This window comes from Cnephaeus nilssonii (genome assembly GCF_951640355.1).
Source record: "Cnephaeus nilssonii genome assembly, chromosome: 13".
NCBI lineage: Eukaryota > Metazoa > Chordata > Mammalia > Chiroptera > Vespertilionidae > Cnephaeus > Cnephaeus nilssonii.
The window spans coordinates 32,829,687-32,856,013 of record NC_137084.1 but is presented as its reverse complement, the minus strand read 5'-3'; the positions used below and the strand labels follow the sequence as shown (position 1 = coordinate 32,856,013).

Sequence of the window (26,327 nt, the reverse complement as noted above, 5' to 3'; positions counted from 1 at the left end):
AACATATGCCGGGAAGCAGAACCTCAACGAATTGAGATAATGCTCCGGAGAATGGCGGGTTACATTTATATTTATACATTGCAATTAAAGGAGGATGTATGTGGGTTACATGAAATTCACTGGTGATAGATTGAGGAGGTGGGATAAAGCAAAGCCGGGGGTGGGAAGGGGAGTGGGAAAACCCCTGGGATTGGATAAAAAGTAAAATGATGGACACATACTTAGGTGGGTGCAGGACATATCTGTCCTGGTGCCCAGCCCATTTGGTTGTGCCCCAGGGGCTCCAGAAAAAGGGAAGTTACAAGTTACCCAGACATTTCAAGGGTATGTTATCTAGATGCAAAAAGACAGATAGGCTCAGATAAGGTAAAGGTTGACCTTGTCAGTGAAGATACTGGCCTAGGACCTAACTGCCCACCATAACTGCTTTTAGTTAAAGTGTAATTTCAGACCAACCATCCTTTGTGGTTACTTAAGGTCTCTGAGTTTGCACGACTGCCATGCAGGCCTCCCCTGCGCTTGTCAGGTCATCATGGGCCCCTTTTGTCTATACTTTTATCCCTTTCACACAGTCTCACTTTAAAATATAGAGGATAGAGTCTTTAGCCACAATAAGAGTTAAGATTCAAGTAGGATTCAGAGATGAGTGGGAGGAGAAATGTTAAAAGTGATGTGTAATTCATTTTCCCCATTGAGACTTTTATCTATTAAAAGCTCATGATTTCCATAGGTAACTAATTAAAAAATAAATTTCAACCTAATATTTATTCTCTTTCAAAGAAATTACCCACTAAAGAGCACATATTTCCTCATTTGCAGTACCATTCTGCAAAAGTCAATGCCCATTCTCTCTAGCCCAATACTTCATAATTTTTGCAAATCTTCTGGTGAGTCCAACTTGGGCAGTAGCAGCACAATGGAGAAAGTACTGGTCTTGGGATCTGCTGGCCTGTGTGTGATTTCTGGTTACCACTTATTAGTTCTGTCACCTTAGGCAAATCAGCCTTATCTTTCTGACCCTCAAAATATGTACCTGATATGGTTAAAGGTAAAAGGAGGTAACATATGGAAAGTTTTCTTCCATTTTATGTATTTGAGAACCTCCTGAACTACATAATCACGTAGAAAGAAATGACTCACTGTTCTTTTCCACGCTCTGCTTTTATTAGCTTTGAGCGTAGGTGAGTCAGACTTGTTTATTGCTTTTCCTTCAAGAATATTAAAAATGAATGAATTCTAGAGTTAACCTCTCTCACTTGCAGAGAATTTTTTTTAAAAAAGCTGTTATAATTTATAAAGTTTATACTCAAAACTTGTTCTAGTTCCTAACTTTCCATTGTTAAGAATTGTCAATAGATGAAGCAGTGGGAAGCTCTGGGATGGAAAGGAAGTCGATTAGAGAGTTCAGCTACCAAAAAAGTACAGCCTTTCACCCTGTCTCCTTGCTTACTTACAGCTCCCCCTTAGTCTGTTTTCCACACACGGCGGCCAAAGTGTGACTGTTTACGTTGAGTTACATGGCTTTCTGTTCCAAACCCTTCAATGACATTCACCAGATTCCTAGTAAGTCACTAGGATAGTGCAGAAGGCCCTACTCGATTTAAACCCCATTAAGTCTGCCTTTTTCGTATTCACTCAGGGCTAGCCTCACTGGCCTCCTTGCTGTTTTCTCCTGTACCTGGGCACCCTCCCCGAGAGCCTGTTCCTGTTCTGTCATCCCTGCCCAGGGTGCTCTTTCCACACATGTCCATGGAGCTCACTTTGTCATGTCCTTCCATCTACAATTCCAGAAGCTCCTTCCTGGCACTCATTATGCTCCTTCCCTGCTTTGTTTTTTCCATAGCAATAATTGTTTAGGTATTCTGCATTCTGTTCATTTATGATGTCTTCCCTCAGTGGAATATAAGATTCGAGAAGGGCAGGGATTTTTGTCTCTTTTATTCCCTAATACCTAGACCAGCAGTACCACACACACAAAAGACATTCAGTGAGTATTTGTTGAATGTTGAAGGACGCCTGATTTCTTTGCTCTGCAGCACCACTAGTTTGTCTGAAATGTACTCAGTTCTTCCCAGAGTGATGAAATTCCTAACATCTGCCTCAGCTAGCGCCTATGAGATGAGGACTCTTTTGTGAAAGCCTGAGGCTCAGTGTGTTTATTAGGTAAATAAAGTAGGTTCTCTCATCTGGGGAAGCTCAGTGGGTCTAATTAAGCTATAATTAGTAAAAGATATCATTGCTCCAGTGTATTATAAAAAGTGACAGCAGTATACAATACCACCATTAAGTATTCCTCTTCATTCTTATGGTAAATAATGTATGCTGGGAAGACAGGAGGATTATTTTGAATCTTTTCCATGAAAGAAGGTAAAATATTTAGTAAAATTTAAACTGGAGGGATATCAGTATTAAAATTCTGAGATTTCTTAGATATTTCCAAATGAAAAATTGGCTAAAGGAAGGAGATTAGTGCTTGAGGTATTAATATTTTGATGAAATTTAGGGTAAAAGGAAATAAAATTTCAAGTTGGGACCTGTAAACCTCATACAGTCAAAATATGGGTCAAGATGACTAACCACATGCATTTGTCTCCCCTTCCTCCTGATTAAAATGACAGGGGTGAAGCTCTAGGTGGGAGGGTGTTAGCACCAGTAGATTAAAGAATTTTATACTATTTTTAGAAAATGAAAAACAGATGGCTACATAGTAAGACATAGAAGTATTTAGAAGGGGCTACAGACTAAGTGGAACGCTATAGGAAGTCCAGATGCCTTTGTGCCTGCCCACGTGCGCGCACACACACACACACACACACACACACACACAGGCTCGCTCACACTTAAGTGCACATGCCTGTAAGCAAACCTGCTGCAGCCCTGCATTTACCTCCAGGCAGAAAAGTCAGCTCTTAGATCCTAAAGGAAACTGCCAGGAGAGAAATACTAGTGTGGGTATTAGTATTCCAACGTAAATCCTTCTCATTCTGGAAGCTGAACAGCTGGCACCCAGTCTGGTAATTCTAGAGCAAAACCTGCTGGGTAGCAAGCCCCGAACACATTCACATCCTTCCCAATTAAAGGAGAAACTCGGCAATAAAGCATACATAGTGCAGAAGAAAGTCACCAAGCAATCTAGAATTCATTTTCTTATATCAACAGAAAACCAAGGATTTCCAGACATTCATCGGTAGCTTGGAAAGAAAAGGCTAAAGTGAACAGAATTAACTGAATACAGGATAATCTAGGGAATAGAAAAGCACTGAATGTGTTTTTTTTAAGTTCTCAGAGAATTTGGAAAAGACTGCATCCACAATAAGAAACTATGAAAAAGAAAACAATGCTCTTAGAAGCTAAAAATACTGCAGAAATTTTTTTTTTGAAATCAATATAAGCATTGGAAGTAAAGTCAGACCACCTCTCCTAAAATACAGACTAAAATGATAAAGACATGGAAAGTATACAGACCAAGGCAGGGTGCTGGTCACTGTAATTGGGGCAAGCCTCTGGTGGTTACTGAAAATCATTTGCTCCCACGTGCCGCAGTCCCACCCAGCACTCACACCTGCTGCTGGCGCTGGCCCCACTCACACCCGCTCCCAGTGCCGGCCGCGATCGCGCAGTGCCGTCAGCGGGTGTGAATGGTGGCTGCCAGCCCTGATCGCCCCTCAAGGCTTCTCCACTCCCCCCTGCTCCTGAGGGGCGTTCGGGGCCAGCAGCTGTCTCTCCCACTTTCTGTCGGCACCAGAGCTGCTCGCTCACACCCACTGTCAGCACTGGCCTTGCTCGCACCTGCAGCTGGCATCGGAGCCGCCACTCACACCCACTGCCAGTGCCCTGCACCAGTCCCAATCTCTTGGCACTGTCAGTTGGTGCCAGTGGCGGCTGCCGGCCCCGATTACCCCTGAGGACTTCTCCACCTCCCCCTGCCCCTGATGGGCGATCGAAGCAGCAGTGGCCACTCTGACCCGCTGACAGCACTGGCCCTGCTTGCACGCGCTGCTGACGCTGGCCCTAATCACTCCACACCGTCAGCGGGTGCGAGCTTGGCTGGTACCGTCAGCGTGTGGGTGCGGCAGTGGTGGGAGTGGGGCTGCTGGCAGATGGGACCCAAGGTTGTAGCGGGAGGGGCTGGGCAAGGGCACAGAGGATGGGCCAAGACCCGCCCCTGTGCCCACCACAGCCTTGTGGCCCACAGTTCCTTTCAAGGTGAACAAATTCATGCACTGGGACCCTAGTATATTCATAATAGATATTAACTGAAAATAACCCAAATGAACATATGCAGCATAATGGATAGTAATGTGCCATATAATCACACAAAGGAGACAGCAATGAAAAGGTATAATGGGTGAATGGAATCAAAAGGTACCAACTTCCAGTTATAAGTCCTAGGGATGTAATGTACAGCATGGCACCTATCCTAATATATAAAAACCCTGGGTCATAACGACCAGTAACAACCAAGGCTCAACCAACTGGAAGTCAGTCCTGTAGGCAGCGCTGGATTGCCATGGCAACCCAGCGCTGACTGCTTCTGCTGCAGGCGCAGTGCCCTAGCACTGACTGCTGAGGGGGCTGCGAATCAGGGCCAGAGAGGCCTGAAGAGAGAAGCAGGGACTGATTAGTTGCCTCTGTGGCAGCTTTTGATCAGCACTTGCCTCTCTCTCTCCCAGTCTGGCCAGCAGCCCTGCCTCCATTTCTCTCCAGGCCTCCACCTGGGCTGCTGATCAGCCCCGCCTTTCTGATCAGGCCCCATTGATAGGCCCAGAGGCTTTGACTGGCATAGGAACTGGCTAATCAGAACCGAATGTGGCTGCTATGAAGAACCAATGGCTGCCTATGAAGTGGAGCTTCTGATGCTGACTGGCATAGAAACCGACCAATCAGAACCAAATCTGGGTGCTCTGGGGAGCCAGTGGCTGCCTAGGAGGTGGAGCTTTTAATGCTGTCATAGAAACCAACCAATCAGAACCAAATTCGCCAGCAGAGGAGGGCAGTTGGGGGCAACCAGGCTGGCAGGGGAGGGCAGTTAGGGGCGATCAGGCAGGCAGAGGCAGTCAGGGGCGATCAGGCAGGCAGGCAGGCAGGCAGGTGAGCAGTTAGGAGCCAGTGGTCCCAGATTGTGAGAGAGATGTCCCCAGTTGGAGACAGTGCAGGCTGGGTTGAAGGAACCCCCCCCCTCCATGCATGAATTTCGTGCACCAGGCCTCTAGTCTATATATATAAAACCCCAATATGCAAATAGACCGAACGGCAGAACAACCGGTTGCTATGACGTGCACTTCCCACACCAGGGGTGTGCACAGAACATGGTGGGTGTTGGCCACAGCGGGATGGTGGAGCAGGTGAGTGAGGGCGTCAGACCAAGGCAGGGTGCCGGTCGCTATAATTGGGGCAAGCCTCTGGTGGTTAATGAAAATTCTTTGCTCCCACGCACCATGGTGCTGCCCAGTGCTCGCACCTGCTGCCAGTGCCGGTCCCACTCGCACCCGCTGCTGGCTCGAAGTGCTGTCCCCGATCACTCAGCGCCATCAGCTGTTGCGAGCAGCGACTGCCGGCCCGAGTCGTCCCTGAGAGCTTCTCCACCTCCCCCTGCTCCTGCAGAGCAATCAGGGTGGCAGCCACTGCTTGCACCCGATCACTCAACGCCGGCAACAATCACTCCATGCTGTCAGCAGGTGTGAGCAGGGACAGCACCTTCAGCGTGTGGGAGCAGCAGAAGTGGGAGCAGGGCTGCAGTGTGAGGGGCCGGGCAGGGGCACAGAGGATGGGCCGAGATCCGCCTTTGTGCCCATTGCAGCCTCACAACCCACAGTTCCTTTCCAGGTGCACAAATTTGTGCACTGGGCCCCTAGTAGTTAATAATATCGTATTGCATACTTGAAAGTTCTAAGAATATTTTAAAAGTTCTCATCACAAGAAAAAAAAATATATATATCTATGTATTGTTATGGAAGTTTACTAAACTTATTCTGGTGATCATTTCTCAATATATACTAATATTGAATGTTTTACATCTGAAACTAATACAATGTTGTATGCCAATTGCACCTCAAAATTTTACAAAAAAAAGTAATTCCCAAAGTTGATTTCTTGTATATAATGTCTAAAAATAGGCAAAACTAAAATACTGAATATATTACTTAGGAATGCATATCTTTGTGGGGAGGAAGAAGGTTGTGATAAAAAAGGTGTACAAAGAAAGTTTCCAAGGAGTCAGCAATGTTGTACTTTTGACAGTACCGTTGGTAACATGGGCATTTTCTCTACAACTATTTGTTAAACTGTACTATTCAAGTTTTAGCATTTTTTGCATACGTTATAGTCCACAATAAAATTGTTAAAATATTTTTTAAAATTACTATGCTTAATGATTTTAAAAATTGCTTAATTTTTAGAGGTGGAAGAGGTGGAGAAAAAGTGAATAGTGCCATAACACTTGAACCAAAGGATTTGTGCTCTTACCTGTTTCCTACTTCTTATTCCCAGGCACAGTGACAAGTTGGAAGTGTAGGATGTGTCCTTCTCAGACATCGGGCCTGCCTCAGCCTAGACCAGTGATGGCGAACCTCTGACACGCGTGTCAGTGCCATTTCTGATGACACGCGGCCGCTGAGGCGGCCGCATGCCGAGGATGAAACATTTATGTTATTTAAACTATAAATATCGCGAAATAATGTTTTTTCCTCAAAGGGACACACTACCCGAGTTATGCTCAGTTTTTGGCGAAGTTTGAAACACCGAGCTCAAAAGGCCTAGACTGTACTCCTGCTTCTTTTCTGTTGCCACCACCCTTGATTTCATGCTAGCTGAAGAAATGTATCCCAAGCCTGTTTTTTATCCCTAAGGACTAAGCTTTATCTGAAAAGGTTTACTGTTTTCATGTAGTAGACCTTAAACACCAACTTTCCATCTCTTGGAAGGCAGCACGGTATTTGCAAAGCTGATGAACTTGGAAAACCAATTCCCTTTCACTGACAAGCTGTGCATGCAGGAAAGGTGTACCTCACCTTGCACTTTGGTCCACTGATTTATAAAAGTATCACAACCCTTCACAAAATTAAAATGCCAATGGCATAGAGCTGTTACTCACTGTTTGTTTTTTTCTAATCTGATCCCAACTCTGTTTATTATTAAAATTTTAATATCTTTAATATGCCTCCCTCATTTTTCTTATTCCTTTTTAGGCAGTTTTATACAACGATAGATCTGTTCTGGAGAATCATCATGCTGCATCAGCTTGGAGCCTGTATCTTTCTAGCCCAGAATACAACTTCCTTCTTAATCTTGATCATGTGGAATTCAAGCGCTTTCGTTTTTTAGTCATTGAAGCAATCCTTGCCACAGACCTTAAGAAGCATTTTGATTTCCTTGCTGAATTCAATGCCAAGGTTTGTTATGTAATTTATGCCTGGTATCAAAAATGGAAACCACTGTTATTAGTGTTACTAAATAAAAGTATCCTATACTAGAGGCCCAGTGCACGAAATTCATGCATGGGGAGGCGGGTATTCCTCAGCTCGGCTTGCACCCTCTTGCAATCTGGGACTACGGGCTCCTAACCGCTTGCTGGCCGGCCTGCCTGTCTAATCGCCCCTAACCTCTCTAACTGCTCTCCCCTGCCTGCCTAATCCCCCTAACTGCTCTCCCCTGCCGGCCTGATCCCCCTAACTGCTCTCCCTGCCAGCCTGATCCCCCTAACTGCTCTCCCCTGCCAACCTGATCCCCCTAACGGCTCTCCCCTGCCAGTCTGATCACCTCTAACTGCCTCTGCCTCGGCACCACCACCATTGCTTTGTCCGGAAGGACGTCAAGAAGGTCGCCCGGAAGATGTCCAGTCTAATTAATATCCTATCTAATAAAGAGGGAATATGCTAATTGACCCTCACACCGTCTCAAAGATGGCAGCGCCCACAGCCAATAAGGAGGGAATATGATAATTGACTGCCACACCCTCAAAGATGGCGGTGCCCACAGCCACAAGATGGTGGCACCCAGTCACCTTAGCCCCCAGCCGCCCAGGGCCAGCTGGAGGTGCAAGCTGGGTGGTGGCTGCCCAGCCGCCCAGGGCCACCTGAGGCTCAGGTAACCAGGGCCGGACGAGGCTTGCACTGCCGGCAGTGGCAGCAGCAGAGGTGTGATAGGGCGTCGCCTTTCCCTGATCGCCGGTTCGCCTCCCACCCATGAGGGCTCCTGGACTGTGAGAGGGGTGAGGCTGGGCTGAGGGACCCCCCCTCCCCATTGCATGAATTTTCATGCACTGGGCCTCTAGTAGATAATAAAAGGGTAATATGCAAATAGACTGAACGGCAGAACCAACCAATCAATCAAAGCGTAATATGCTAATGATATGCTAAGGCTGCTCAACCCTCGCTATGACGTGCACTGACCATCAGGGGATAGTCAACTGGTCGACCAGTCACTATAACGTGCACTGACCACCAGGGGGCAGACAGTCGACCAGTTGATCAGTTACTATGATGTTTACTGACCACCAGGGGGCAGATGCTCTGACCTGTAGGTTAGCTTGCTGCTGGGGTCTGGCTGATTGGGACATAGTGAGATGGTCCCTCCCTGGCCTGGTCATGCACCAGTAGTGTCCCTCAGCCTGGCCTGTGCCCTCTCGCAATCCGGGACCCCTCGGGGGATGTTAGAGAGCCAGTTTTGACCCGATCCCACAGGCCACTCCCCTTGGGAAGGCGCCCGACACAGGGCTCATGGCTGGTGAGCGCTGCTGTGGCAGCGCCAGCCTCTCCTGATGGGGACTAATTGGGCACAAGCCCGCGGCAGGCACAGTGGGGCCGGGATGAGCAGGAACAGGCAGGTAGGAGCTGCAGGCAGTGTTGGACTGCAGGTTTTGGCCCGATCCCTGCAGGCCACCCATAGTGACCCCACCCGTGCACAAATTTGTGCACCAGGCCTCTAGTTATTTAATATTAAGTTAGAATTAATACTGTTCATGAATTAATGATAAATATCTACTGTAAGATACTACATATTCCAATATTTTAAAACAGTATTTTTATTATAATACATCCTAAAATACTATTGCTCGCTACATTTCCTCTCCGACACAGACTTGTAACTTTCACATGGTGACAAATCAATTATGTTCAAAGTTTTTAGGGGCAGATTTGAGAAAGTTGTGCACTGTGCCAAGGAAGGCCTTTTATGAAATTAAAGATGTACTTCAAGGAAGCCCATTATGTCTACTGCACCAGACCTATTACACCTTCTTTATATTAGTGCTTGGCTGGTGTGGGAGAGAAGTACTCTCCACTCTTCCACTTGAGAATATGCACTCACTGTGCTAAAGAATAAGAAACAAACAAAAAAAGAATAAGGAATGAACAGGTAGGAGTCCCTGTCCTCCTGGGATAGTGGTACTCATCGTGTTCTATGCCTCAGACATTTGGGGTGAAAAAGTGTTGAAAACCATGGCTTCTGATTCCTGAAGGAAGGATGCCCCTTCTTTTGCTGGCAGGAATCTATTGTTTTCTCATTTTTAAAAATCTTCACCTAAGGATATGCTTATTGATTTTAAAGAGAGACAGACATCATGAGTTGCCTCCTGTATGCACCCCGCCTCCCCATTGACCTGGGATAGAATCCGAAACCCAGGTATGTGCCATGACTGGGGATTGAACCCACAACTTTACTGGGTAAGGGATGATGATCCAACCAATTGTACCACAATGGCCAGGGCTGGAATCTGTTGTGTGTGTTTTTTATGAGTTTCTGACATAAAGGAAGGTGTCCTTTCATGGTAGAGGAACTGGTAACAAAGAAGTACTAGATTTAACTCCCTGGATAAGACTATCCTCTAGATGAAGAAACACTCCAAGAGATTCAATGATTTTTTCAGTATCACACAATAAATTAGCACGTCATTCTGAGTCAGGATTTTAAACCATAGAGCTCAGCTTCTAAGACTTACGTTCTTTAAACCATATCACATTTGTCTTTCACAGCTAGAGCCAACTTCTCCTTAGATCCTTAAGTATTTTCTTTTTTTTGAGGTACAAAGTTACAATTCTACATGATTTATGATGTTTTGCATATATATACTTATATATTATATTGCTTATTAATAATGTTATATATATACATATATATATATACATATATATATAAATACACACAAATTATAATCCTCTGTGGTAATCACAAATATGGAAACCCATGGTTTGTTATGTTTTTATAGTCTCTGCTTCTATTGAAACAAAATTATCATAATATTTCAAATTCAAGAGAAACTTAACCATAGAGGTCCATATTATGGCACAAATAGATTAAAAGAAGCATTTATTGAAATTCCTGCCTGTCATTGGGTTAGGAAAATTTTAAGGTAATTTGGTAGAAACAACAAAACTCCTGTGCCCTCAGAACCTAAAATAATTCTGTTTTTCCAAAACAGGCCAATGATGTAAATAGTAATGGTATAGAATGGAGTAATGAAAATGACCGCCTCTTAGTATGCCAGGTGTGCATCAAACTGGCAGATATCAATGGCCCAGCAAAGGTTCGGAACCTGCATTTGAAATGGACAGAAGGCATTGTCAATGAATTTTATGAGCAGGTGAGTTGAAACGTGAGATTGGTGGGATTTTTAATAGCTGCCATCTGAAGACACTACCCTTTGGGATTTGGAAAGCTACAGTCAGTGTTTGAAATCGGAATTGCTTTGGCTAAGAATGGTTACAAATAGTTTCATTTGCTCTGGTCTTAGTATATTCTGTGCTCTTTTTGCCTTTGCTGCTGATATTAAAAAAAAAAAAAGTTTATGGCTTATCTAAAGTGGGTTGAACGTACTTGAGTGTAGAGGGAAGGACAGACTACATTATGATTCCAAGGTCTCTTTCAACCCTGAGAACCAATATAGCCTACGATAATTTATTTCCAAATGAAGTTGTTTTGAATTGATTCAGATTATACTTAGGTTATATTTAAAGACTATCAACCATCTTCAACTCTGCTATAAAAAGATTGCCTTAGAAACATCAACTGGGTAAAAGTCCTGGTAGAGGATAAGAAATTAGCTAGAAATGGGGACAAAGTAGATCTTAATGGTTTTCAAGAATCCAAAGATATAAACATGGTCTTTTCTCATGTGTTTTAAACTCTTGTCTTGAAAACTAATCCTACCACATTGCAGAATCTTTCCATTTTTTTGAGGTCCAATTTTGAGGCTCTCTACAATGTAAGAGTAGACTGATTTTCCCACAAGCCTAATATTTCATTATCTCCAAACATCAAACACATCTTCTTGATTTTGGAATTACATTCCTTGGGAATCCTTATTGACCCTAATAACCAGAAAAACAAGATATCTACCATGTGAGGCCTCTGTGAGGCTTTCTTACCATGAGTTGCAACTCTAGCAGGAGTGATGAAGTGGAGTCTATAAAGCATGCACAGTTACCTGTTGTACCTGTCACACCCAGATTGTATCAAATGACCAATAAATGTGCAGTGGCTTTCAGCCACCTTAGCTAAAGGTCCCAACACAATAATGTGTACTCTGCTGTTCATAAGTTAAAATATTCTATACTGTGTAATCATGGAATTAATATTTTACTATTCTGATACACTTGAACTAAATTATTTGTACTTTGGGGTAATATATGGTAATAAATATTTGCCTAATCTGTAGTAATCAGTTTGCATAGTCCCAAATTCATTATTATAGGTAACGGAAGCCTGTTTCAGGATTTAATTTATGTTCACAAAAGAATTTAATGCTAAGGAAAATGCCATCTGTACAGAGGTAATTAAAAAGTATTCGTATATGCCAGATTGTGAAAACTCACAAATTTCATTGAAAGAACATTTGAAAAGTTCATTTCAACCCCATTTACAATATAATTATTTTGAAAGTATATAGAATTAATTTTTATTAAACACACGTAAAGCCATGCCTGAGGTCCCTTTTCCTTACCAGCAGTGTGACCTTAACCTCTCTGCCTCAGTTTCCTCATTTATAAAACAGGAATGTTGATGGCACCTACCACATAATTTATTTAATCCTCACAACAACCTTAATATTTAAAGTCTTAGAAAAGTTCCTGACAGATAAGTGCTCCATAAATGTTAGCAATTATAATTCCTAATCTTTCAATAAAAATCACATATTTCAGACAGTATCACTTAATTTTTCTAAGTTTCATTATTCATATGTCAAAGGAGAAAAATAACACCCTACCATAGAATTGTTATGAAGGTTAATGTACTAATCTATATGAAAGTTCTAGTTAACCCTCATCAAAACTATTACATTTCCTCTCATTCTAGCTATGCTACTAAACATCTTTGAGATATGGAGGCAAAATTCTAACCTTACCCATCTTTTTATCATTGTAATTACACTAGCGTTATCTTCCTATATCCAAGTGCCATGAACTTAGAAAAGCCAAACTTATACAAAAAAACAACAACAAAAAACAAGTATTAAACATATGAAACTGTAGAATCCTGTGGGCAGCCTCAACTGGTTTAAAAACAAACATACATTCTTTTCTTAGTCATAGAAGATTTAAATCACAGGACAGTTCATCACTGCGACAGTTTCATAAGGACATATGACTCATCTTGCCTGCAGCACTTGTGCATTATGGAGCGTATTCATTCCCCACCAGATCAGACACTGGGAACCAAACTGTTCACAGTACCGTTTGGAGAATGCTCAGCACTGTGCTGAACACTTAATATATTAATATTGCTTTTCATCCTCATAGCAAACCTGTAAAATAGATTTATAAAATTTTACACATGAATTGAACATAGAGCTTGCCCAACACCCTCTAGGTCAGGCGTCCTCAAACTACGGCCCGCAAACTACGGCCCGTGGGCCACATGCGGGTGTTTTTGCCGTTTTGTTTTTTTACTTCAAAATAAGATATGTGCAGTGTGCATAGGAATTTGTTCATAGTTTTTTTTAAACTATAGTCCGGCCCTCCAACGGTCTGAGGGACAGTGAACTGGCCCCCTGTTTAAAAAGTTTGAGGACCCCTTCTCTAGGTAATAGGTGGCAAAAGCAGGTTTTAAAGCTACGTATGTCTGATCTTACAGTACTGTGCTCTCCAGAACCCTAGAGGCCACATTGAAGAGTGTATCTCAGGGCAAGCAATTGGGGCTCTGAGCCCAGAATCCTCACCTCAACCACATTAGCTCTACTTCTTTGTTTTACATATTAGGCTTTTTTATTTACATTAATGGGACGGTTATGCTATTACAAAAGGGGAGGGGTGTTGAAAAGCATTTGCAAAACTCACTCTGTACATTAACAGTACCGCTACAAGTGTTTCCATTTACAGTTTCCTCCTAGGACAAAGAGAATCTGTATTTGACTCTAAAGAATTTTGCAGGTTGTTAGTAAATTTGCTAACACTTACTTTAAAAAGACGTATTTTTTTCTTGTTACCTGGGTATCAACCATACGAGTTGACTGTTGGAGTGTGAGAATAAAGTTTTGTTTAGGATTTCTCAAATATTAGAGAAATACTTACAGTTGAAATGATAGAATAATAATTAGATTCATTGGCACTTTTTGTAAAAATCATTTTTATGTAGACTGCTTATTTAAAAAAAAAAACACCTCAAGATAATTTAACAGCAGCTTAGTAGTTGTTCTCTCAACAGTTAAGAATGTACTTTTCTTTTTAAAATAATCAGGGAGATGAAGAAGCAAACCTTGGTTTGCCCATCAGTCCCTTCATGGATCGTTCTTCTCCTCAACTCGCCAAGCTCCAAGAGTCCTTCATCACCCACATCGTGGGTCCCCTGTGTAACTCCTACGATGCTGCTGGTTTGCTCCCGGGCCAGTGGATAGAAGCAGAAGAGGATGATGATACTGAAAGTTGTTCTGATGAGGATGGTGAAGAATTAGATACCGATGATGAAGAAATAGAAGACAATCTAAATCTTAGTAAGAACATAGGGATACTATTTATTCAATGTTCTTAACTGAAATATCCATTTAATTTGGATTTGGATCTTTGTTTTAAAGATTCAGTAGTCTTATCCTGAATAACTATGATGTAAGTTTTCAGGTTGTGAGTTCCTACTGTGGGCTGGGTACCCATTGCTAATGCTGTCACACGACAAGCACTCGTAGCTAAAGTAGCATCTCTTGAGGTGTTATCCTCTAGCCAGTGCTCCTCAGCCGGCTGTACCTGTGCATGCATGACAGGACTGTCACCATATCTGGACAGATGGGAGGAGGTGGGTGGGTCCTACTGGCTAGTCCTCCGTTACCGCACCCCACCCTTCCTGGCCTGTTATTCTGCCCTTCATATAGACTTTAGAAATGGATCAAAACAGTTGGGAAAACTGCCCTGGCCGGTTTGGCTCAGTGGATAGAGCATCAGCCTGCAGACTGAAGGGTCTGCGTTCGATTCTGGTCAATGGCACATGCCCAAAAGGGGGTTGGCAGGGGGCAGCCAATTAATGATTCTCTCCCATCATGGACATTTCTCTCTCCTCCTTTCCTCTCTGAAATCGATTATTTATATATATAAATCGATTATTTATATATATATATATGGCAGTTAGCCCCTTTCCTCTCTGAAATCAATAAAAATATTTTTTTAAAAAGCAGTTGGGAAAACTGACTTAAGAGGAGAACCAAGTTTTGTGGCATTACAGATCTTAATTATATAAGTGTAGGGGCACCATTTTCTATATAAAGCAAAAAGTATAGATAGAAAATGAAAAAAACATTTGTCTTTGTATCTGTAAATGAAGTCAGTTATTTGCTCTTTAAAGTAGAATTAAATACCTAATTACTTTGTTTTACAAGCATGCTGTATACAGAACAGATAACTACAAAGAATCCCATCCACCATCACCCCAAAGTTGTCTTAGTATTAGCACAGTGACGAGTAATGTTATACCATTACCATCTAAGTATCATCTTGGGAAGTTGCTGGCTTCTGAAAGTCTATACTCACCCCAATTTTGTTAATCCTCACCTTAGATATGTTTTCATTGATTTTTAGAGAAAGGAAAGGAGAGAGAGGGAGGAACATTGATTGGTTGCCTCCCATACACATCCCTACTGGGGATCAAACCCACAACCTAAGTATGTGTCCCCTGACCAGGAATCGAACTTGCAACCTTTTTTTGGAAGGGGTAGGGGGAGGTGTACAGGACAATGCTCAACCACCTGAGCCACCTGGCCAGGGCTACTCACCAAAATTTTGATGTGTTTAATACATTAAAAATTTCTAAAAAGGTTGGTTTATCATTTGATATTTCAGTGCCATCTCCCTCCTACACACACACTTCCATAATCTCATTTTCTGCTTTATTTTTAAAACTATTGTTACATTTTTAAAATTGATTTTTAGAGAGAGAGGAAGGGAGAGGGAGGTAGAGAAATAGAAACATGGATGGGAGAGAAAGCACGGATTGGCAGCTTCCTGCACGCCCCCTACTGGGGATCAAGCCACAACCTGGGCATGTGCTTTACTGGGAATCAAACCAGTAACCTCTTGGTTCGATCTTATTGTTTATTACTATAACGCCAGTGCTTAGATAGCACCTGGAATATGATAAACACTTAGGTATTTATTGAAAGAATGGCTGAATCATATTGCTATGACTAAAGTATCTATACTTTTTAATTTCACAGAACCACAGAGAAGAAAAAGCAGACGGCGAATATTTTGTCAGCTAATGCATCACCTCACTGAAAACCACAAGATATGGAAGGAGATGATAGAGGAAGAAGAGAAATGTAAAGCTGATGGGAATAAACTGCAGGTGGAGAATTCTTCCTTACCTCAAGCAGATGAGATTCAGGTGATCGAAGAAGCAGATGAAGAGGGAGAGACAGTTTGAGTGAAACAAAGACATAATGAAGAATCCCGAGGGCTGTGCCTGAGGGTTGGAAATCAATGCCTCGTGTTCACTGTGCTGACTTTGAACTGACCATTCCCACGTGGACAGGCCGTCTTACTGTGAGGGGATCCCTGCGGTGCCTGCGGTTTCCCGCTCGTACGCACTTTCACCACAAACTAGGAAGCTATTCCTAGAGCTTGGCTTCACCTGACTCATGTCACAAGCCCTTACTTAATGCCTCACTGGTGTAGGAATACTTTGTCACAATACTGCTCTGTGGGTGGAAAGCACTAACTTTTCAAGAGGGAGATCTAGAACTAAGAGTTCAAGTAACTTTTACTGCAGTTTCCGAAGTGGCCAGAACTTCTTGCTTTCATTGAAAGCCGGATTCACATTGTATTTCCAGATGTGTCCTTTATGTATTTGAATGTTTTGGGGGGGGGAAGTCTGTGCCTATTTAAAAAGGAATCCAGTGTCTCCTTTCCAAGGGATCTGTTCAGTGCCATACACTGTTGAGTGCTATTTACCCAGCTAGACTTACCCACGAAGGACTGAGGGACCTTTGTTATATTTAACAAAATCCACACGCATCAATTTCTGATGCTTTTTACTGTTGTGTATTATTTACTGTGTGTGTTTTATTTCTGTTCTTAGTATTCAGATTTGGCGTGGAAATCAGAAGTCTGAATTCTAGCCTTTTTGACTTTATATTCCATGGTCAAATTTTAAAGCTGTTTAGGTTTAGCAATGAAGGGATTTTATTCTTTAGTCAAAACTGTTCTCATTTTACTCTTGCTCAGGATTAGAATTTTTAAACAATATAATCCCAACACATATTTTCAAAAGAAAAAAAACTTTTTCCTAGTATTGATACTAACCTTTTATGAAAGGGAGCATTATTTTCTCTTTTCTTAGAAAAATGAGACTAATTAGAACCACAGAAAAGATGTGTCTTTTGCCTTAATGTAAAAAAATAAAATGAGACTATCTTGTCAAAGATAAAGAACAAAAGAAATAGTGTGAGCTCTGGAAGACACATACATTGCATAAGTAATTGGAATATGTACTTATTTTTATATCTTAGGTGCCATGTGTTTAGTTACTGTAAAACTAATGTTCATCTTTCTATTAATTTGTTTGCCTCGAGATTACACGAGAGAAATGACTTATGACTACTCAAAACTTCTAGAGCCCAATGCAAGTCGAATTTCTGAGATATGAAGTAAATGCTGGGAATACTTATGTGATTTTTATATAACAAATCTAAATATTTTAGTAAATCATTTCATGCAAAAGCACACTGCACATTATTAAGGTAACTGCAAAGAAAATGGAACATATTTACAATGTTTATAAGCTTGTTAGTTTTTGTTAGGGTCCAGACTTGTACCCTAGCTGTGAAAGTTTTGAAGATATAAAGAACAGAATAACATGGTAGACTAATATTTCTTATTATTCATGGAGACCATATTATATTTTGGATCGGTTCAGCTTTTGTAGGCATTAAAATCATTAATTTTCCAAGGTAATTCCTTTTAAAAAATGATATCAGCAGGCAATTTCTTGCCTACCTAGAATAGAATTGTTGGCTTACCTGAAAGATACCAATTTAAAATCTTTGGAAGTGTTGGATGTTTTGATCCTATAGAGTACCATAATTTCTAATGAATCACTAAGCTTTATTTATTAGACATGGTGAGTGCCGAGTGTCTTCGCCACTTTTGCTACCATCGCCATATCATCTGTGAACTGGTCCCACATTCCTGAGTAATAAAATTTAACTAATTTATTGAGTTTGCACTAGTAATATATATATATCTTGTGCTTCTCTTTCTCCAGAGTGCATTTTGCATCTGCATATCCCTGCTATTGCAAAGTACATATATTTGTGTAAATTCACATGTAGCATGTATGCATAATGAGACAATCAAATTTCCTTTCTATTTTATTAAAATTTTGTATTGGGTTTAGTGTATATTTGTGTTTTCTTAAAAGAAGCATGTTTTTCTATTAAAATACTATGAATTTGATATTGTTTTAACTGCTCGTAGAAATAATCTTGCAGTACTATACTATACGGGCTTACTAACACATTTTTTTTTCTTCATAAAAAAAAAAGCCTACCTTTTTATTTCATGATTTCTTGCTAGTCTCACTTATTTTGCTGGTGCTATTCACTTTTTCTACTGATTTTTACAAGAATCCTGGAAATTCTGGCTATTGCATAAGTAGTCAGAAATTTCCTCTTTCTATATTGCATCATCTCATGGAAGCAAACTTTACAGAAGAGATGAATGTCTTTATTACAGCTGCCAGGCTAACTTAAGTTATTAACTTAAGATATTAACTTAAGTATATACTAGTGACTGGTACACGGATTCATGCACATTGAAAGGAAATTAGAATATTTTAATATCGCTATTTGCCCTTTCTCATGTATATGAAAATATATAAATTGATTAATAAATGATAACATGATAAAAACAAAGACATGATATAAAAAGAACAAAAACATGATATATCTCATGGATGTTTCTATTCCTCTCTCTGTAAAAAAAAAAATCAATAAAATATGTAAAAAGATAAAAACATGATATAAAAACAATATAAAAATAACTGATAAAAACAATGATAAATTGATTAAACTTAATCTAACACTGAGGCCAGTGTCAGATGGGGACAAATCAATTCTTGGAATCAGAATAACCTCTCCTCTGCAGATCCTGTTAATACTTCAGCTTTGATTATATTAGGTCTCAATCTTTTGATAATATAGTACCATTACCCCATTTACTATTAAGATTTCTCAATAGCATGATGATTGCACCTACTTTCAACTCTAATTTATGACACGGCATTATTCCTGAAGGAGTAATACTTTTAAGAAATTCGATGGGAAAGTTTTCCTTTTCGGCATCATCCGTTGAATCTAGTATTATTGATTACAGTGCAGTATCTGTTCCCCAGCCTTTTTCACCATGTGGGAAGAGAATAGGATATGTCATTGCATCTAATGTAGGAAACAGGATACTGATTTGTTTCATTTTAGTGGCATTCAGATTATTGGGATCTGGTTTACAAAGAGCAAGTCCCTTTCAAAAGAAGAACCTCCATCTTTGTTTCTGAATATGACAGCAACTTCGGTTATACGGGGATAATTATATCTACCCGGATCACTATTATGCTCATATTTAATCACCATTGTTATTTCTGTGTGCCGCCGCCACTTTCAGCTTCAGAATGTCAAAACAACCAAATTCACGAACAATGACAGATCGAAACACACGCGTGCGATTGGCACCAGCAAGAGCTTTATGTATATGTATTGCGCATGTGCAAGTCAACTTAACCTTTTCTAGTTATAGAACGAACTTGCTTAATTAGACCTGCTTTCTGTTGTAGCTAAACTTTTTCCAGCCCAGTGAAGCACCCCAACTTCTCTTTTAGGTGATTGTCAGCCACACAGCAGTAAATATCAACACAAAGCAGATTATTATTATTGTAGATCAGGCAGGGAGAACAAAGGGTAAAATATTTAACTGCAGCAGTGTTTGACTATATACTCTGCGCAGTGAGAAAACCTGAAGTCATTTTCAAGGTCCACCATTACTTCTTTTCAGTCGGGTCAAGTTTCTAAGCTTTCTAAATCTCCATTTTCCGGCTAACGAAAAGAAAATAGGATGCCACCACGCCTCCTATCTACTCCAGGACTTCTGTGAGGATCGAATGAGATGAGGCACAGAAAACGCTTCAACACTCCCAGACTTTTGGTTACGGTGTAAAATTTCCACCTGAGGCTAGTTGCTAGGGAGAGGAAGCCAGGTATTGCTACTTGACATCATATGGGGATGGTCAGACACTTAGATTAACCTTTTATATAGATAGATCATAAAGTTTGGAGAGGAGCTACTAAAATTATAATCAAGTATATAATTTCTAAAGTATATACCAGTAAGGGGATAACAACGAACTACTCAATAAAAATGCAATAATAGAAAAAAAAACAGAGACAAATAGAGGGGGGGAAAAACACAAAGTAGAAACAAATTTTAAAATATTGACACCCACAAGAAATGTAATACTTGCCAGTTCAAAAATAATGACTATCACGGAAACCGGTTTGGCTCAGTGGATAGAGCGTAGGCCTGCGGACTGAAGGGTCCCAGGTTCCATTTCCGATCGGGGCACATCCCCAGTGGGGGGGAGGGGGTGCGGGAGGCAGCTGATCGATGTTTCTGACTATCTCTTTCCCTTCCTCTGTGTAAAAAAATCAATAAAAATATCAAAAAGAAAAGTAAATAATAATAATAATAATAATAATAATAATGACTATCAGCCCGGCTGGCATGACTCAGTGGTTGCGTATCGGCCTGTGAAACCAGTCACCTCATGGCTTGATTCCTAGTCAGAGCACAGGCTCAGGTTGGGGGTTCAATCCCGGGAGCAGCAAGGGGCAGATGCCTGAGAGCCACGATTCGCTCGCTGGGCGGAGGGCTGTCTGGGGGCGGAGGGCTGTCTGGGGGCGGAGGGCTGTCTGGGGGCGGAGGGCTGTCTGGGGCCCGAGCCCCCTCCCCTGGCAGCGCGGCCATCACGCAGGCGGGCCGAACCCATCGGCGCGCCCTTCCGAACGGGGAGCGCCAAGGGACGGCCCCTCGCCCCACCCGCAAGGAGGCAGCAAGGGTGGGCGGCGGCAGACACGGACTGGGCTGCGGCGGGCCCAGGAGGCGACGCACAACCGCGGGCAGAAGAAAGAAAAGACCGGACCCGAGTCGATTCTCTCGTGGGGACACATGGGGACTCACCGCCAGAGGCCCTCCAGCCCAGGGAGGGTCCGCGGAACCCGGGAACGCCCCGCCGCCACCGGCCGAGAGAACCTAGAAGACCTTTTTGCTCCCGGGTGCACGTGCCCACGAGCCCCGCCCGCGCCCCACTGTCCCTGGGGACGCCACCAACCAGCCCGAGGTGGGGGGCTGAGGGTCAACACCGGCGCCGCAGCAAACTGGTTCTCCGTGCGACCCGCGGTACAAGATCGGTTCTCCGTGCGACCCGCGGTACAAGGCTGGTTCTCCGTGCGACCAGCGCAGTCGGCTGACACCATCAGGCCCACGAAGGCGCGAGAGTTCCCAGGGACACGGGGAGCCCGGGGAAGGTCCACTGGGCCAGGGTCAGCACAGGGCCATCCGAGCGCTCGCAATAGTGGCCATCAGGAGGGCGCAACGGGACAGAAAACACTGCGTGGGCGGAGGAAGACACGAAGGGGAGAGCTCATTGCAGACTCGGTCCCATCACCATCAACCACGATCACTCACGGCCAGGCCCCCCTCACGCGCGGGGTACGGGCGGCGCGGGGTATGGGCGTACCTCCGCTGTCCGGTCGGATTGCCCCGGGCTCCTCCATGCAGTGCCACAGCGGCACGCCGGGAACGGGAAACCACGCCATCAGCTCGGCCTCGGGAAAGACCCGGCGCGCTCTAGGCGCACCACCGAGGGCCCAGCCGAAAACAGCGCCCGCCCGCCCAACGAGAGGCGTGCGTGACGCCGCGTGGAGGGCCGCTCGCGAGACACAGCCGGGAGGCAGGCGGAGTGTCCGCTGCGTCAGAAGACCATGGGCGTGAGACCGCGGTCGGGATGGGTTCCGCACCCGCTCCCGACCGATCAGCGCCATCAGACAGGGAGGGGCGGAGAGCGGCCCGCGGGCTGAGCGAGGAGCACGGTCCCATTCGCCAGGAACGTCCGTCCCTCGTCCGTCCGGCGCGGCTTAGGCCCAGCCCGGGGGGAGCGTGACGTCACACGATCAGCAGGGGTGGGAACCACACCCAGCGGCGGCCAAGAAGGGAAACAAGGCGAGGGGAGGCCAACACGAGCCTGCACTTCGGCCTCACCAGGGAAACCCCTCCTCTGGGGCAGAGAAGCACGGTTCGCGGTCCCAAGACGCACAACAGCCGGAGCGCGCAGGCCCGAGGCTGGGACGGGAAGTCAGGCTTCGGGTTGCGGCCGAAAAGCCCCCGGGACCCCCGTCGTCCAATCACCCCTGGACAGCATGTCCACACTTTACCTTGTGCTCAAAAATGCCAGGTCCAGACAAAACACCGACGGTTCCCAGTGACGGGGCATCTGTCTACAGATCACACCAGCCTCCTAGGAGCTGGTCACGGCCACTGGAGACCCTACAGGACTCCATCGCCACCAAAAAAAAAAAGGGGGGGGGGGGGTCAGGGAGGGGACGAGGAAGGAACTGGGCTATCTGGTCGACCCCTAAAGCCTGTTAAGAGCCTGCCTCGCACCAAGGTCGGGAGCCCGCGCTGCGCCCCAGGGCGTCTGCGTCCCTGAGCCCTCACGTGCGCCTGCGGGCCCTGCGTTCCAGGAGGACCCTGTGCTCCCCGCCACACCTGTGTTCCCTGACGAGCCAATGTTCCCGCGCCCCCCCCGCCTCCCCCCCCCCCCGTGCTCACGTCCGCCCCAGGTTTCTGCACCCCCCTCAGCACAGCACCTTCCAAGTCTTCCCAGCAGCAGATCCCAGCGCCTCCAGCCATACGCCTTCATTTTCTCTCCCAACCCTGTTGTGACCTCTGGATTCACAGAGCTGCTCTCACCCCAAGGCCCCTTGGAGGGGTCCTTTTCCTCCCGAGAGGTGGACCTCTACAAGTTACTGGATCTATAAGGGATTCTGTCCCCACCAAGTCCTGCAGATGCCACGGGACCAGAGGGGCCCAGGGTGTGCGCCCATGCAGGTGCGAGAAGCGCTGGTCAGTGGATCTTTGCCGTCACTTCCTGTCCTGCAGCGTCAGCACACCTCCAAGTGACCCACGACCCGCGGCAGCAGGCCGGTTCTCTGTGCGACCCGCAAGGCAAATACGCACGTGACCTCGCTGCGCGTCCTCAGGGCTGTGAGCGGAACAGCTGCTCGCGGGGCAGGTTCCACGGGAGAGCTGCCGCCCGCGACCTTTCCAGAGGACCCAGCCCAGCTACTGCTGGCGGCGTGCTCTGGGCCCGTAGGACCGGGAGAGCTTTTCGTGTTTGTACATCTGCTGGCTCGTGGCTTCGTTGTGCTTTTCCTATTTCGTTCCCTGGCCACGGAGAATGTACCCCCTTCTCGCGGCATAATTGCATACTAGAAGACTCAACTCATGACGTGTCTATATTTTTACTCGCTTTTCTTAATGTATTTGAGTTTATTTCTTGTCAATGAACGTGTTACAAACCTTTGTCCCATTTGTATATTATCTAAGTAGTATTTCTTGATTTTAATGTAGTCTATTTCAGTGTTACTCATTACCTGTTGTTATATTGTTTTTTGTCGTTTTCATCAGTGGCAAACTGATGCTGCAAAAGAATAAATGTATTGAGAGGGGGGGAGGGGAGAGAGGGGCGAGGGGAGAGGGGGAGAGAGAGAGAGAGAGAGAGAGAGAGAGAGAGAGAGAGAGAGAGAGAGAAAGAGAGAGAGAGAGAGAGAGAAAGAGAGAGAGAGAGAGAGAGAGAGACCGACCATGCCTCGGACAGGCGTCAGCAAGAGAAGTGGCCGCAGTCTGGTGTCCAGGACACACTCAGGCACGTGCCCGCCCGTGCCGCCGGGTAGACGCCTCCAGATCGGGGCTTAGAAAAATTCCGTGAAGGCGCCTCTGACTACCAGACCCCTGCACGCCCCGAGGGGAAATAAATAAAAGCAGAGAAAGAGGGGGGGGGGGGGCGGGCGCGAGGACGTCAAGGCCCTAAGTCCCAGCCGTGGGCAGGACAGCCTATGGGCGAGTCTCCGGCTACACCCGCGGCGGTAACCCTTTGGTCGTGCGGAGGGGCAACAGCGAGTGCTGGTCCACCCGCTCCTGGCCACAGCCACTCCCTCTCTAGTCCTGCGGGTCCAATCTCCGGAGAACGGCAACGAACCTCCAAACCGGCCCGGCACCGCCAGCACGATCCTGACAGCGCCGCCAACCTCTTGGAAGTCAGCCATGGGCATTGCGGCCGCTCAGCAAGGAAGGAAAAATTTAAAAGCGGCGCGAATATCATGGGATGATCCGGGTAACTACCGCAAGGGTGTCCCATCGCCCGCCCGAAGGCCTATTGCGTCCCCTGCCCCCGGTCTCGTGGGGCTGTCCGAGGTCTCCGGTCTCCTGCCGTTCACCCCCGGAGCCCGCTCTCACTCCTCGAGCGCCTCCGCTGCTCCCGGGCTGAGCCGCAGCCGCAGGCGCGGGGCCGGCACAGCGCGGGGAGGCTAGGCCTCCGCGCCTGGCTTGGCCCGAGGCGGGGAGGGAGGTTGCCCCGCGGACCAGGGATCCTCCTTTTCATCCGCTTCGGGCAACTTCCCTCCAAGACCACCCTCCTGGTCCCATGCGCCGTTGGGGTCCACCCACGTTTTGCGTACACGCCCCTCCATCCTGTCACCGCAGACACCCTGTACCCCAAGGACCGGTCTTTGCCGAGTGGGTATTACCCTTTGGGGTTGGCCGGCGCGCTCGTGAAGAAAGGATTCCATGGGCCGGACCGTCCCTGTGCTGGCGGGCCCCAGGTGGGGAGACCCCACGAGCGTTCCCAGGAGGAATCATCTTGCCTCTGGGTTTTACCTTTTTTCTTCTTGTCCGAGAATTCCTGCTTCGCGGTGGCCTCCGCCGCCTTCTCTCCGCGCATCGCTGCTCCCTACCCCGTCCGCCTGACAACCGCGCTAAGCCCCGCCCGGCCGGGCGCCCCGCCGCGCCCCACCGTGCGTGTGCCCTCACTCTCGTGCGCCCTCACTCGCGTGCGCCCTCACTCTCGGAAGGGGACAGGGTGGGGGTGCCAGGCTTTGGTGACTAGATAAGAGGGAGGGATCGGACACCGCCCAGTGGCCACGACCCATTCACAGGTTGGCCCCTTTCTATGGCGGTCCTCTGCCTACCATGGTGACCACGGGTGACGGAGAATCAGGGTTTGATTTTGGAGAAGGAGCCTGAGAAACGCCCACTACGCAAATTACCCACTATCAACCGGGGAGGTAATGACGAAAACTTGCAAAACCCTGTTATTGGAACGAGTCCACTTTAAATCAACACCATGCTTCCTGATTTCAACCTACATTCTATGGCTAGAGGTGAAATTCTCAGACCTGCGCAAGAGGGACCAGAGTGAAAGCAGTTATCAAGAATGTTTTCATTAATCAAGAACTAAAGTCGGAGGTTCCAAGATAATTGGATACCGTCATAGTTCAGACCATAAAAGATGCCCACTGGCTTAATGTCATGACCCACAGGCCAGCGACTGGGAACCAAAATCTGAACCCCATTGGTAATGGGGATTAGGGATTGCAACTATTCCCCACGAAGGTGGAATTCCCAGTAAGTCCTCGACATAAAAAACAAACAAACAAACAAACTAAAACACTTGAAAACAATATGCTTAATAGATTTAAGAAATTGCTCCTAAATAATACCAGGTCAAAAAAAGAAAAGTCATAATAGGAATTTAAACGTAAGTAGAAATAAATTATAATGAAAACATCTGTACTATCTTCCAAAATATATGAGATGCAGTGAAAATGGCATTATATGTTTATATTAGAAAAAAAGGCTAACAAATTAATGAACAAAGTGTGCAATTTAAGTTAGAAAAAGAACAATGAAGATACACCATGAAGGAGAAAATCTTATATCTCAAGAGATGCAGAAAAAGCATTTGACAAAATTAATATATATATTTACAATTAAAATTCACAACAAAAATGGGTATATAGGGAACATACCTCAACATAAAAAAGGCCATATGACAAGCCCACAGCTAACATTGTACTCAACAGTGAAAAATTAACGCTTTCTCTGTAAAATCAGGAATAAGACACAAGTGCCCACTCTCACCACTTACATTCAACACAGTATGAGCAATCCTAGAGAGCAACTAGACAAGAAATAAAAGGCAACCAAAATCGGAAAGGAAGTAAAACTCTCACTATTGTAGATGATATATTATATATTAGAAAACCCAAAAGACTCCACCAAAAACAAAAGCAAAATTAACTGAATTCAGTGAAGTTGACTGCTATAAAATCAGTATACACAAATCTGTTATGTTTCTTCACACTAATAATAAAGCAGCAGAAAGACAAATTGGGGAAAAAAAAAAACAATCCCATAAAATACCTAGAAATAAATTTAACCGAGGAAATAAAAGGCCTGTAAACTGTAAGACATTGACAAAAATTGAAAACAAAAAGTAACAATATCCCATGATCATGGATTGAAGAATTAATACTGTTAAAAAACCTGTATTACTCAAAGCAATCTACAGATTCAATGCAATGCTTATCAAAATTCCCCTGGCATTTTTCACAAAAATAGAACAATCCTAAATTCTTTATGGAACCATGTAAGACCCTCAAATAGCCAAAACAATCTTGAGAATGAAGAACAAAGCTAGAGGGATCATGCTTCCTGATTTCAACCTACATTACAAAGCTACAGTAATCCAAATGGTATGGTATTAGCATAAAACCAGAGAAATAGATCAATGGAACAGAATAGAAA

The 26,327-nt window shown here is 44.7% G+C and overlaps 1 protein-coding gene across 1 annotated transcript in view; it reads left to right on the top strand.

Annotated features, from left to right (window-relative positions):
• The window catches only part of PDE3B (phosphodiesterase 3B), a 158,351-nt gene extending 140,481 nt beyond the window's left edge, over positions 1–17,870 (top strand). The window contains 5 exon segments of the mRNA XM_079787417.1: positions 7,188–7,391; positions 10,418–10,579; positions 13,672–13,924; positions 15,632–15,824; positions 15,826–17,870. Coding sequence (XP_079643543.1) covers positions 7,188–7,391; positions 10,418–10,579; positions 13,672–13,924; positions 15,632–15,824; positions 15,826–15,844 — 831 coding nt within the window. The 3' untranslated portion in view covers positions 15,845–17,870.
• The last annotated feature ends 8,457 nt before the right edge of the window (positions 17,871–26,327 follow it).